Source organism: Lactuca serriola, chromosome 3 (assembly GCF_051521515.1).
Source record: "Lactuca serriola cultivar US96UC23 chromosome 3, Lser_US96UC23_V15, whole genome shotgun sequence".
Classification (NCBI taxonomy): Eukaryota; Viridiplantae; Streptophyta; class Magnoliopsida; order Asterales; family Asteraceae; genus Lactuca; species Lactuca serriola.
The window spans coordinates 89,986,779-89,998,834 of NC_136410.1; the positions used below are offsets into that span (position 1 = coordinate 89,986,779).

The 12,056-nt window shown below is 34.1% G+C and overlaps 2 protein-coding genes across 2 annotated transcripts; one reads left to right on the plus strand and one right to left on the minus strand.

The window, feature by feature from the left end:
- Window positions 1–5,118: 5,118 nt before the first annotated feature.
- On the plus strand, window positions 5,119–6,827 carry LOC145095511 (uncharacterized). Its single transcript, XM_079033373.1, has 4 exons — window positions 5,119–5,291; window positions 5,562–6,144; window positions 6,202–6,277; window positions 6,361–6,827. The coding sequence occupies exons 1-4, from the start codon at window positions 5,119–5,121 to the stop codon at window positions 6,825–6,827; spliced, it is 1,299 nt and encodes a 432-aa protein (XP_078889499.1).
- Window positions 6,828–7,366: 539 nt separating this feature from the next.
- Window positions 7,367–8,603, minus strand: LOC145095512 (uncharacterized). The gene is made up of 2 exons (XM_079033374.1): window positions 8,455–8,603; window positions 7,367–8,342 (listed from the first exon to the last, which is right to left on the minus strand). The coding sequence occupies exons 1-2, from the start codon at window positions 8,601–8,603 to the stop codon at window positions 7,367–7,369; spliced, it is 1,125 nt and encodes a 374-aa protein (XP_078889500.1).
- Between the last annotated feature and the right edge of the window lie 3,453 nt (window positions 8,604–12,056).

The following is a 12,056-nucleotide window of genomic DNA, read 5'->3' on the forward strand; positions in this document are numbered from 1 at the left end:
AAAGGTCAACTGCAAATCGATTTCTTCAAAGCGTTTGATTCACCATCGAGGAGTGACCCCTCGTCCTCCTTCCGAACAACATCACCCCAAAACACCCCTGATACCGTCGTTGTGTGTTCTCTTCCTTAATCCGACGAAGACGAGCATCAGAGGATCTTTCCATTTCATCTTCTTTGCTGTCGATGACGGTAGAGGAACGAAGAGTCGCCGATTGCCTTCCTTCGCATCTGCCTTCATATGTATTCGACTGATTTCATTTGTATCCTCCACTTCTCGACCTGTTGGAAGACGGGAACTAAGGTTCCCCAAAAACCGATCGTTTGAATCATCTACTAACCCTTTCATTGGTTTTAGAGAGAGAGAGAGAAAGAGAGAGAGGACCATCTGCATATTATTCTCTTTTAAAAAAAATAAGTGAAAATGACGAAAATGCCCTTCAGTTAACGGACAAAATTTAACGGAGTTAGCAATAAGGACCAATCGTCAAAAGTTTTGAAAGAACATGGACCATTTATGAGGTTTTTAAACCACGGGGACTAAACTTCAGAATCTAGGAAAACACAGGGACCATTTATGAAGTTTTTTCTTATATAAATGATAAATTTGAAAGACTGTCAAGGCTTATGATGCATAAAATACAAGTAAATGCATTAACTTAAAAGGCTAATCACTAATTGTTGAAATTGATAATTTAGAAAGTAAAATGCTATTTAAAACATGTAAATGCAAGTCTAGGAAATGACTCAAAATACTAGTAGTATGTTTCCTTATGCATAAATACAGAAATAACAAAATTTGGTAGACAAAAGAAGTAAATTCCTTAAGTAGACAAGAATAAGCAAATTACCTGTATATTTTGGAAATTATATTTGTAACACATGTGTATATTTTAGCATGAGAATGATATTAAAGTAGTGCCGGAAGATTATTAACAAAATAGATGGAAAATAACAAGTTAGACAATAATTTCTAATCTTAGAAACTTACTGAAAGTAGAATGCCTATATAACATCCTCATTTTTTTAGTTTATATATATATATATATATATATATATATATATATATATATATATATATTGAAAAAGTAACAAAGTAAATAAATAATTAAATTATTAAATAAAAAGAAACAATAAGCAAATGAATTAATAAAAAGTTTAGACTAAATACCTAAAGAAAGTAGTCATTTTGGACTTAAGTGAAAAATGCAGAAAAGATACTAAACATGACAACTAAGAAAACTTAGAGATAAAGTGTTGACCTAGTCCATAGCTATCTAATCAATGAAAGTTGATTATAGTGTTTTTGTAAGAATAAAAGTTTTACTAAGAAGTTATTGGAAATGGTATCAAATTAATTTTGCATAGATCACAAGAGATCAATGAATAAAAGGAAAACAAGAGGTAAAATTACTATTTGGAGCATGACTGAGGATTTAGGGCTAATTTTCAGTTAAATATCAAGTGTCGAAGGTATACCTCTCCCTTCCTTACCAAATGAGTTTATTGACCAAAAATGTGTTTTTGAAAAAAATATTTTTAGATGGGTATAGTTTTAATTTTATCTACCAAATAAGGTGATTTAGTCATTTAGGTGTCGTTTGTTTTTTCGAAACGAAAATGTCTGAAGTCTGTGGACCACATCTGTAACCCTCTGTAGCAAAAGAAGGGGACTAAACGGCTGCTACATGCAATAGAAAGTTTATTTGTTTTTTAACATCTGCAGACTGCTGCAATAAGTTAAAGTAAGGTGCGAAGATGTTTGAAGCAGATGGTCAAGTGCTGCACCACGCAGCACACGCACAACAATTTTTAAGTCAGAAGTCTTCTGAAAAATAAACAACTGCAAAGAGCCAAGTGTTGCGTGTGTGCTGCGCGACGCAACAATAAGTGATTAGAAGAGGTTTTTTTAGAAAAAACAGACAACAGCTTAGTAAAAAAAAAGTACCATGCCCTGAAAACTCCATTCTTACTAGGGGTGTTAACTGTCTGGTGGTTTTTATGTCAAACCGAAGCCAAACAATTAGTAACGGTTTTTGTCAATCGACAACCGAAGCTGAACCATTGAAAATTAAAAACCAAACCTGTTATTAACGATTTAGCTCAGGTTTGGTTCCATGATTTGGGATTTTTAGGCCTATTTTAGTATAACCCATTAAACTAATTTTGTCAAAATAAAAAAATAATAATAACTACGGAAGACCGGTTTCACTCACAAGGATTGGGTTGTTATTTTTTTTTTATAAGACTTACGATAATGAAAATATAAGTTAGTGGGTTTTAAAGTTTTATTATATATATATATATATATATATATATATATATATATATATATATATATATATATATATATATATATATATATATAGACACACACACACACGGCTTGAAAATTTTGAAACCGTAAGTCAAATCATTCATTACGGTTTCTAAAGTTTGAAACCGCAAGCCAAACCATAAAGAAATATACAAACCACGAAACCAAATAGATGCCCGGTTTGACCGGTTTCACGGTTTCAAACCGAACTGTTAACACTCGTACCTCTTACCTCTTAACGCAAGCCACAACGTGAGAAAATGTGAACCACACCATTGTTTGCAATCTCCGACCGTAGCTCCATCTCCGAACATAGCTCTAGTCGACGATTCTACTTACCGACATACCAGACAACAACTACTCCACCTCTAATCACTCTTCAAGTCGGCGATTCATTCCCAGGTTCATTTTTGACCAGCTTCAATTTTTGAACTTTCATCTTGGATGTATGACTTGTTTAGGTTTATTGAATATGTATTAGACCATAAGGTGTGGACAACTAGATGTAACACCATTTTGGGGCCACATCACATGCCACATCATCAATGGTGTTATAACACCAAGTGAGGAAATGGACAACATGTTGTATCTTGTTATCACACCAAGGGAGTGTTTGATAAATGTCTGACTGGGTCGAGTCAGCAAATTGGGCTGACTCGGTCAAACCTTTGGTGTTCGATTTGAGCTTTCTCGGTAAGATCTGTTGACCCAAGTCGCTTTCTGGCTCAGTTTATAAACAATTGCTGACTTGAAATTAGACAATCTTGCCCTTATCTTGCCCCTGCGTCGTTATTATTTCTTTCCCCATTCGCTTCCCTTCCGGTGACCTAAAAGCACAGCAGCCGCCAGGAAGAACTCCACAACATTGAACGCCAAACAGTCGGACATGTGCCATCTCGCTGGACCTCCGCCGCTGGATCGCCGGACCTCCGCCGCCACCATCAGTGACGCCTTCTCGATCCATCACACAGGTTAGATAATTTTTCTGTTAATAATTTTCAAAATCAGATACCATTTATGCTTTGATGGTATGAAATTTGTAGTTCTTTATGAAATCAAATTAGTATTTGTTAGAATATTATGAATTCTCAACCTGTATGTTCATATGATAAGCTTTTTTTTGTTCTTTTTTGTAGTTCTTTGTGTACAAGAACTGAAATCTGAAATTGTTTGTTCTAATATGATGAATTTCGAAATTATATGTGAAATGGAAGTTTGATTATGTTTTGTTTTGTAGTTCTTTGTGTATAAGAACTGAAAATTGAAGTTTTTTTTTTCTAATGTTATGAATTCTAAAATTGAATGTGAATTGGTAGTTGTTTTTTGTTTTTTGTTTTTTCTGAATTTGAAGTTTTTGTTCTCCAATTCACATTGGAAGTTTTTTTCTCCAGTTCATATTTTATAGCTTATGAATTGAAATTGAAAGTGAATTGGAAGTTTTTTTTCTGAATTTTGATTTTATAGCTTGTGAATTGAAATTGAATGTGAATTGGAAAATACAAGTAGGTTTGTAAATTCCCATTTTCAAGCTCATAATCACATGTTTTACAGAAAATACAATCAAATGTTGTGTTTTTATGTGTAAAGTACAAAAGTAAAATTAATAATAAATAATTATTATAAGATTAATGGTAACCTAACTTTTTTAATAATCCAATTGTTCCTTGAAGAGTGGGCGAGAGGGGGAATGCATGCAACATCACATGCCTTCCAATTATTGAGCTTGTGTTAGTATCAAAAGTATAAGCTATAAAATCAAAAATTGGGCTGTTTTTTTTTTCTAATTTTATAGCTTTGATATTGTTGACCTTAATTGTTAGCTTGTTATCTTTTGTGAAATTGTTAGCTTGAATATTGATGTTTTGTGACATCTGAAATTGTTTGTGTATAAGTTATCAAATCATAATTTAGGATGATGTTAACTTCCTTGGTTGAAAATTGCTTTATGTTTAAAATTGTTCTTTAACTTGATAAAAACTATGATAAATTGCTTTAAATATTAATGTTTTAGGATGTTGGTTTGGAACGAGAGTGAGGAAAAAACTTTTCTTGATGCATGTATCCATGAACTAACCACTAATGGTCGTGAGGGTTTTGGGCTTAAGGCAAATTCATGGAAGACAATACGCGAAAAATTGATAAACGAACACGGTAAAGAGGTTGATCAGAAGCAAATGAGAAACCACTTTGACTACTACAAATCAAAGTATGTTGCTTGGGTGAAACTCAAAAACAAAACCGGCAATATATATGATCCTATAAAAAATAAATTTAATTTGACCGATGAACAATGGAAAGAAGAGGGGAAGGTAATATTTTTTTAATCCAATACTATTATGATTATTTTTATAACATATACTATTTGATTAAATTTATTTTTTTAATCAATACTATTATGATTATTTTTATAACATATATTAATATTTATAAAAATTGTAAACAGTTGAACAAGTTCGTGTTGTCATTGAAAACTAAACCTCTATTGTTCCCTGATCTTTGCACCCAACTATTTGAAGGGTCGACATCAACCGGATTTCAAAGTTGGGTGTCATCTTCTACACTCCCTCGTCCTGTAGAAGAGTTTAGTCCCCATGATTTTGATGATGATGTTCCAATGGAAACCTCAACACAACACGTAGGTGCAAGTGAAGAATCTTCGGGGCGTTCAAAAAATAAGGAAGTTGGTGGAAACAAAAGAGTTGGTGGAAAAAAAAAAGAGATGCAAGGGCATTAGAAGTTGAAGAGGAGATTGTCAAGCTTGCAAGGTCGTTAGTGGAAAAAAATGAAAGAATTGAAAAAAGTGAAATGGATAAGGATGTTGATGTGTGTATGGAGAAATTGAACAACATGGAATGGGGAGAAGAAGATGAAACACAAGACCGCTTTTTGCTATTTGGTGAAAGTGCTGATGTTCGAAAAGTTTGGTTACGACTTTCACATAGTAGTTGTGAGTCGTGGGTGATGGGTGCGGGTAGGAAGTATGGTTACCTTTGATAGGTGCAGGTAGAAAAGTTTGGATACTAGTTTTTTTTGATGATGTTTACTAGTTTTCTGTATCCTATGTTTGATGACTTTTTTGGATGATGTTTACTAGTTTTTTGGATCCTATGTTTGATGACTTTTTGGTTTACTAGTATTTTGTTCTATAAAGTTTGTTATATGACTTTTGTTACTTTTGATGTTGTTTACTCATTTTTTTGGTGCATTATTTTTTTTACTTTAACATGTTACCTAATTGTTTGTAACAGATCAAGTATGGTTTCTGATGGTGAAGTTGTAGCTTTTCTTTTACTTGCGTTTTATTGGTTGAGGTCAAACCGGCGCAGGCTAATCAGAATTCATAGAATTAGAGATAACGATTCAAGCGGGTATGCATATACACAAGGTTTGATGTACGGAGACCCTACACAATGTTTCGATATGATGTGTCTTACACAAGAGGCATTTGCATTATTATGCAACCATTTTACCCAAAAAAATTGGTTGCAATCTAGTAGGACAATAAGCATTGAAGAGAAGATGGCTATCTTCTTACATGTTATAGGACATAATGAACGTTTTCGCGCGGTTAAGGGAAGATTTCATCACTCCACACAAACGATTCATCAATGTTTTCATGAGGTCCTAACAGAAATGATGTGTTTTGCAAAAGAAATTATAGTACCAACAACTCCTAACCCAACAAGACATAACTCGGAACGACATAGATGGTTAAAAAATATTTTTTCCGGAGCAATTGGTGCATTAGATGGAACTCTTGTACATGCGGTTGTACCTGTTGATCAACAAACTCGTTATAGAGGAAGAGGAAAAGGAGAATGTTTTCAAAATGTAATAGGAATTTGTGATTTTGATATGATATTCACCTTTGTTTGGGCTGGATGGGAGGGTATAACACATGATTCAAGAGTTTTGAAAGAAGTTGCATTCAATTCGACTTCTGGATTTCCATTTCCTCCACTAGGTTTGTAATCTTTATATAATTTTTATTATCTATCTTCTTTATATAATACGTGTCATTATATAATGTGTCACATTCTTTTGCAGATAAATATTACCTTTGTGATGCCGCATATACAAACACTCGTGGGTTTATGGCTCCATACCGCAATACTAGGTATTGGTTAGCCGATTTTCGAAGAGGCAGACCTTTAACTAGAGAAGAAAGGTTCAATCATGCTCATGCACAACTTAGAAATGTTATTGAGCGTGCTTATGGTGTATTGAAGGCGAGATTCTCAATCTTAAAACAAATGGCTCCTTATCCTTTTACAGTGCAAAGAGACATAGTCATTGCTTGTGTCGCGGTCTATAATTTTATAAGGAAATACAATATAGAAGATGACTTGTTTAGAAATTTTGAGGAGGACACTATGGTTACTCCTGACGTCCAAGGTGGGGGAATTGATAGAGAAAACATACAAGGCATAGAATGGGGTCCAGAAGCCGTTGAATATATGCGTGTTTTGCGTGATCAGATTGCAAATCGACTACTTTCACCTACTTTACATTAAATTATGTTATTTTAAATTTCATTATGTTTTTATTTGTATATTAAATTATTTATGTTTAATTTACATTTTGTATGACATTTTTTATTTGTGTGTAATTTAGATTTTGTATGACAATATATATGTTTTTATAATTATTCAGCAATTTAATCCATCAATATATATAACAGCAGGGTAAAATGGTCATTTTTCATCACTCAGCACATTCAGTCAGATGTACAATCAAACAACAGGATTTCTTACCTAATCAGGATTTCTTACCCAGACAGACATTTCTCAGTCAGCACTTTCTCAATCAGCAACTATCAAACGAGGCCCAACTTTTTTTCCATTTTATAATTTATTTTTTATTTATTTCGATTTTTTTTTAAATTGAGACAAATATTTTTTAAATATAAAAAATAAATAAAACATAATGTTTAAAAATTATAAAAAACAATTAAATTTTTTTTAGATTAAAATTAACATAAAGACTAAATTACACATAATATCCAAAAACAAAAAAAAGAAATAACATCGAAATTCAAAAAAAAAATACTACGCTATTCATTATCGTTATTGTTACCATAGAAGATATAATTCGCCAAGTCCTCTCGAAGTTGTCTGTGTTTATTTGCGTCCTGAATGTCAACAACGCGGTGCAAATAATCTGTTGTTCCTGGTTGAAACTGAACGTGTCTGGGCTTCGTTGGGATATAGTATGCAATATTTCGCCCTTTATCTTCTACTACCATGTTATGCATTATGATACATGCATACATGATATATCGTAAAGTTTCTAAATCCAATGGTCGTGCTGCATGTTCAACTACATGCCACTTCGCCTCCAGCACTCCAAAAGCACGTTCCACATCCTTACGTGCTCCTTCTTGTCTTCTCTTAAAAAAATTGTCTCGTTCTTCAACCGGGTGGCGGAATGCCTTCACGAATGTGGAATACTGAGGATATATTCCATCTGTAAGGTAATACCCATATTTGTATTCGTTTCCATTCACCATGAAAGGAGCATCCGGGGCTTTTCCATTCAAAAGATCGTCGAATATTGACGACTGATCAAGAACGTTGACGTCGTTGTTGGAACCCACAACCCCAAAAAATGCATGCCAAATCCATAAATCTTGAGAAGCGACAGCCTCTAACACCAATGAAGGTGATCCGTGATGACCACTTGCGTATTGCCCTTTCCATGCTACCGGACAAATTTCCCATTTCCAGTGTGTGCAATCAATGCTTCCGATCATTCCGGGAGACCCATGGCGTTCTTCATGTGCCGCATACAATTCTTGCAAATCATGCAACGAAGGTTTCCGCAAATACACGTCTCCAAAAGTTTCAACAACACCCCTTGACAATGTATACAAACTCTCTCTTGCGGTTCTTTCGGACATTCTCATATAGTCGTCCATGGTGTCGGGTGACTCCCCCATAGCCATCAAACGAATGGCTGCAACACATTTCTGCAACGTTGTAAACCCCCGTCTACCTCTAGCATCATATCTTAATTGAAAAAATTCGTACCTAAACATAAATTAACTACAGTTTAAAAATATATTGCATATGTTGTAAAATTAAAGAAACATGTAGTACATTTTTATTTATTTTGTATAAAAATATAGTAAACAAACAATACCGGCTTTCCAAGGCATTGGCGATTCGTAAGAACACATCCCTACTCAAACGAAATCTTCTTTTGAAGTCCTTCGCCCCGTATACATAATTATCCGCAAAGTAATCGCGATATAGATGTTCGTGTCCTTCCTCGCGATTTCTGTTTAACATCACACGTCTTGTTAGTAGCGGGGCTGGGTCTGGTTATGGTTGTAGCAGGTCGGTAGTGTAATAATGATACATCATCCTAAAGAAAATATCGTCATCTGAATCATCGGACGAGTCGAAAAGATCCATATTGTTTTTGAAGATAATTGAAAGTATGTAGAGAGGAGAAGAGAAAGTGTGTGAAATTTTTAATAAAATGAGAGGTATTTATAGGATAAATTGTTTTTTTTAATAATTAATTTTTTTTCAAACCGTTGCAAATTAAAACTCAAACAGTCACAATTCTTCCGTTTCTTCCCGTCGCCACGCCAACGAGAATCACCCTCGACGAGTTGCAACGAGCAGGGGGGCGGTGATGTGCACAAAAGTACCCACTAATTTTAATATTTATAACCTAATAAACTTAGACTAACTATGCACTAATAGGCAGTGTACCTAGTCAGATTACAGTATAGCTTAAGTAAGTCGGGTGTTGATCACAGGGAACGGTGGTGAATTAATTTAAAATATTTGATTATAGGTTACAGGTCACACGAAAATAAAGAAAATGGTTTAATAAATCTCAAACTAGCAATTAACAACTCTTGATAAACTAACAGGAAAACAAATCTCTTCAGGTACTTTGGTTTAGATAAATTACACCTTAAAAACATAGACAATTGCATACACAAATTCATTTATTCATGTTCACCGATTCCTAAAATGATTAGATTCGCGTTCACTATAACTAATCCTTTAGCAAACAAGTCAATTCAAACAGTGATCAGTTGATTAAACTAACATGCTTCCTAGTGTTCAGTTCGTATCAAGCAAGACTTGTAAATATAGTTAATCGAATTACTAATTCAATTTAACCTCTTGTTGATGGTCATCAAACAAGGCTCACACATTAACTTACTTATTCCCAAGTTAATCCTAGTTTCACATTCGTTATTCCTAGACTTATAATCTCGATGGTCATCAAAATCATAAGAGACAAGCAATCAAGCAGGTGTTCACACAACTCAATTCACTTAACAATTAACAGCAAATAATCATCATTAATACGTAAGGATCTTTTAACAAGCTTGGCAAGATAAATTAAACATAAACAAACAATTCATTATAGCAATTAGTCTAATAATCAAAGCTTCATTCAATCATAAACACAAAATAAAAGGTTTTTACACCCAAATCAGAAACTAAATACAGAATAGTAACACAATGGAATGCTAAAGATGGTCACGTTAGCAACCCATATGATTACCGACACGTATCCGCTCTCCAACCCTTCCGATCTCCGCTCCCGTTAACTTAACGGCCTTCCAGCCGCCTTCTAGACCCTCAAAACGGCTTAACAGAAGTTTAATATCGATTAGATTACGTTGGAAGTCGAATCCCCCTTTCTGGTTAGCTGAAAATCGACTTTTATAACCTTTGTAGCCGACTTACGTACGCTGAGCGTAAGTCGGATTACGCTGGGCGTACTAAGGATTTCTACGCGATTGAGTTTATCCGGTGCCAGCCATTACGCGGAGCGTACCCTTAAGTTATGTTGGGCGTAATTCAATTTGGTCGCTACGCTTAGCGTAGAAGTGTATTACGCGGGGCGTAATTGTTCCTCCAGCATTTTTCCTTTCTTTTAGCTTCTAAGCCCGGTTTCTGCTTCAGTCTTTTCTTTTGTGCTTTATCGTCAACGAATAGCTGCAAATCATAATTCAAAGCATTATGAGTACTTTTTAGTTCTAAAAGAGAATAATAAAGACCAAAATATTAAGATATAATGCATAAAAATATATATAAAAATACACATATCAGGCGGTGTTCCCCCCGTTATGCAGTCGTCGCCAACTGCCACATCAGTTGCGTTGTTTCTCGTTTGGCCCATACCGTTCGCTCTTGTTGAACTTTTATCTTCATCCTACCAAGTTCTCACTTGATTAATACATGTTTGAACTATCTTGCCTGTATTTGTGAGCTACTATGGTGATTTCAAATTTTTCTCTGAATTTGACTAGCTTTGGTTTCTGGTGTTGGTGCTGATTATATCAGGTGCTAGTTACAACAAGGTGTTGGTTACAACAAGGAGAGGAACTCTAAGGAATTATGAGTTCGAATTTTGTTTACTGATGTGTTTTTTTGATTTCTGAGTTTAAGTTTCGTTTCTGTTTCTAGTGCAGATTTTGATTTTTGACTTTTGATGTGTGAGTTTGATTTATGTTTCTAGTGGTGATTATATCTGATGCTTCAATGTTGTTTGATTATGCTTTCTGGTTTACAAGTTTGAGTTGAGTTCTTGATTATAGCAAGACATGTTTAAGCACATCAATCGGGAACTTGACCTACGAGTGTAGTTTAACTGTCAAAGTGATCAAGTTTGACAAATTCTTGGTTCATTACTCAGAAGTTTGAAGAAAAAATCTCAGTGTTCATTAGTCTAAATTTATCATAAATATAAAACCGTTTAATATTCTTGAATATTAAACTAGATATATAAGCAATCAAACTAACAAATAATATTTAGAATTATATATTGATTAGTTGCGATTAATAAATCATATTATTTATTAATAATTACCAAGTTTCATTCAAAAATCCATATTTATCCTTAGCGATCAGATCTGATTAACGAAATATAGAAGTATACCGTCTCATTATTGAACAAATTAAAAACATAATAGTAATTAAATCTAACCTCGATTTCTCTGATGTTGACCGGTAATAGAATGCATAAAAAAAACTCCTATCCTTAAAGGTCTTTTACATCGTTCTAAGCATTATACCCATGATTTGATGCATAATAGCTTTTGCTTCAACGACTATGGAAGAAGTGATAAACGCAAAACAATTAATCAAGAACCAGAAAACCCAAAATTTTGCAGTTGCAAAAATCAAAGAAAGAGAGGAGAGAAGAGATCGATCAGATGATTTGGGGCAAAGAATACGACTCCTTGAGAATTGTATTTATAGTTGCAGAAATCCTAGAAGATTGAAAAAATCAAAGAAAGAGAGGAGAGAAGAGATCGATCGGATGATTTGGGATAAAGAATACAACTCCTTGAGAGTTGTATTTATAGTTGCAGAAACCCTAGAAGATTGCAAAAATCAAAGAAAGAGAGGAGAGAAGAGATCGATCAGATGATTTGGGATAAATAATACGACTCATTGAGAGTTGTATTTATAGTTGCAGAAACCCTAGAAGATTGCAAAAATCAAAGAAAGAGAGGAGATAAGAGATCGATGAATGATTTGGGATAAAGAATACGACTCCTTGAGAGTTGTATTTATAGTTGCAGAAACCCTAGAAGATTGCAAAAATCAAAGAAAGAGAGGAGATAAGAGACCGATGAATGATTTGGGATAAAGAATACGACTCCTTGAGAGTTGTATTTATAGTTACACAAACCTTAGAAGATTGCAAAAATCAAAGAAAGAGAGGACAGAAGAGACCGATCAGATGATTTTGGGTAAAGAATA

What these genes read in the sequence shown, in the direction of transcription:
- LOC145095511 (XM_079033373.1), top strand. Translation starts at nt 5,119, where the DNA reads ATGGATAAGGATGTTGATGTGTGTATGGAGAAATTGAACAACATGGAA. An exon ending in GTGATGGGTGCGGGTAGGAA is followed by an intron (nt 5,292 to 5,561) that starts GTATGGTTACCT and finishes TGTTTGTAACAG; the next exon opens with ATCAAGTATGGTTTCTGATG. An exon ending in ATTTCCATTTCCTCCACTAG is followed by an intron (nt 6,278 to 6,360) that starts GTTTGTAATCTT and finishes ATTCTTTTGCAG; the next exon opens with ATAAATATTACCTTTGTGAT.
- LOC145095512 (XM_079033374.1), bottom strand. Translation starts at nt 8,603, where the DNA reads ATGTTAAACAGAAATCGCGAGGAAGGACACGAACATCTATATCGCGAT. An exon ending in GCCAATGCCTTGGAAAGCCG is followed by an intron (nt 8,343 to 8,454) that starts GTATTGTTTGTT and finishes ATTTATGTTTAG; the next exon opens with GTACGAATTTTTTCAATTAA.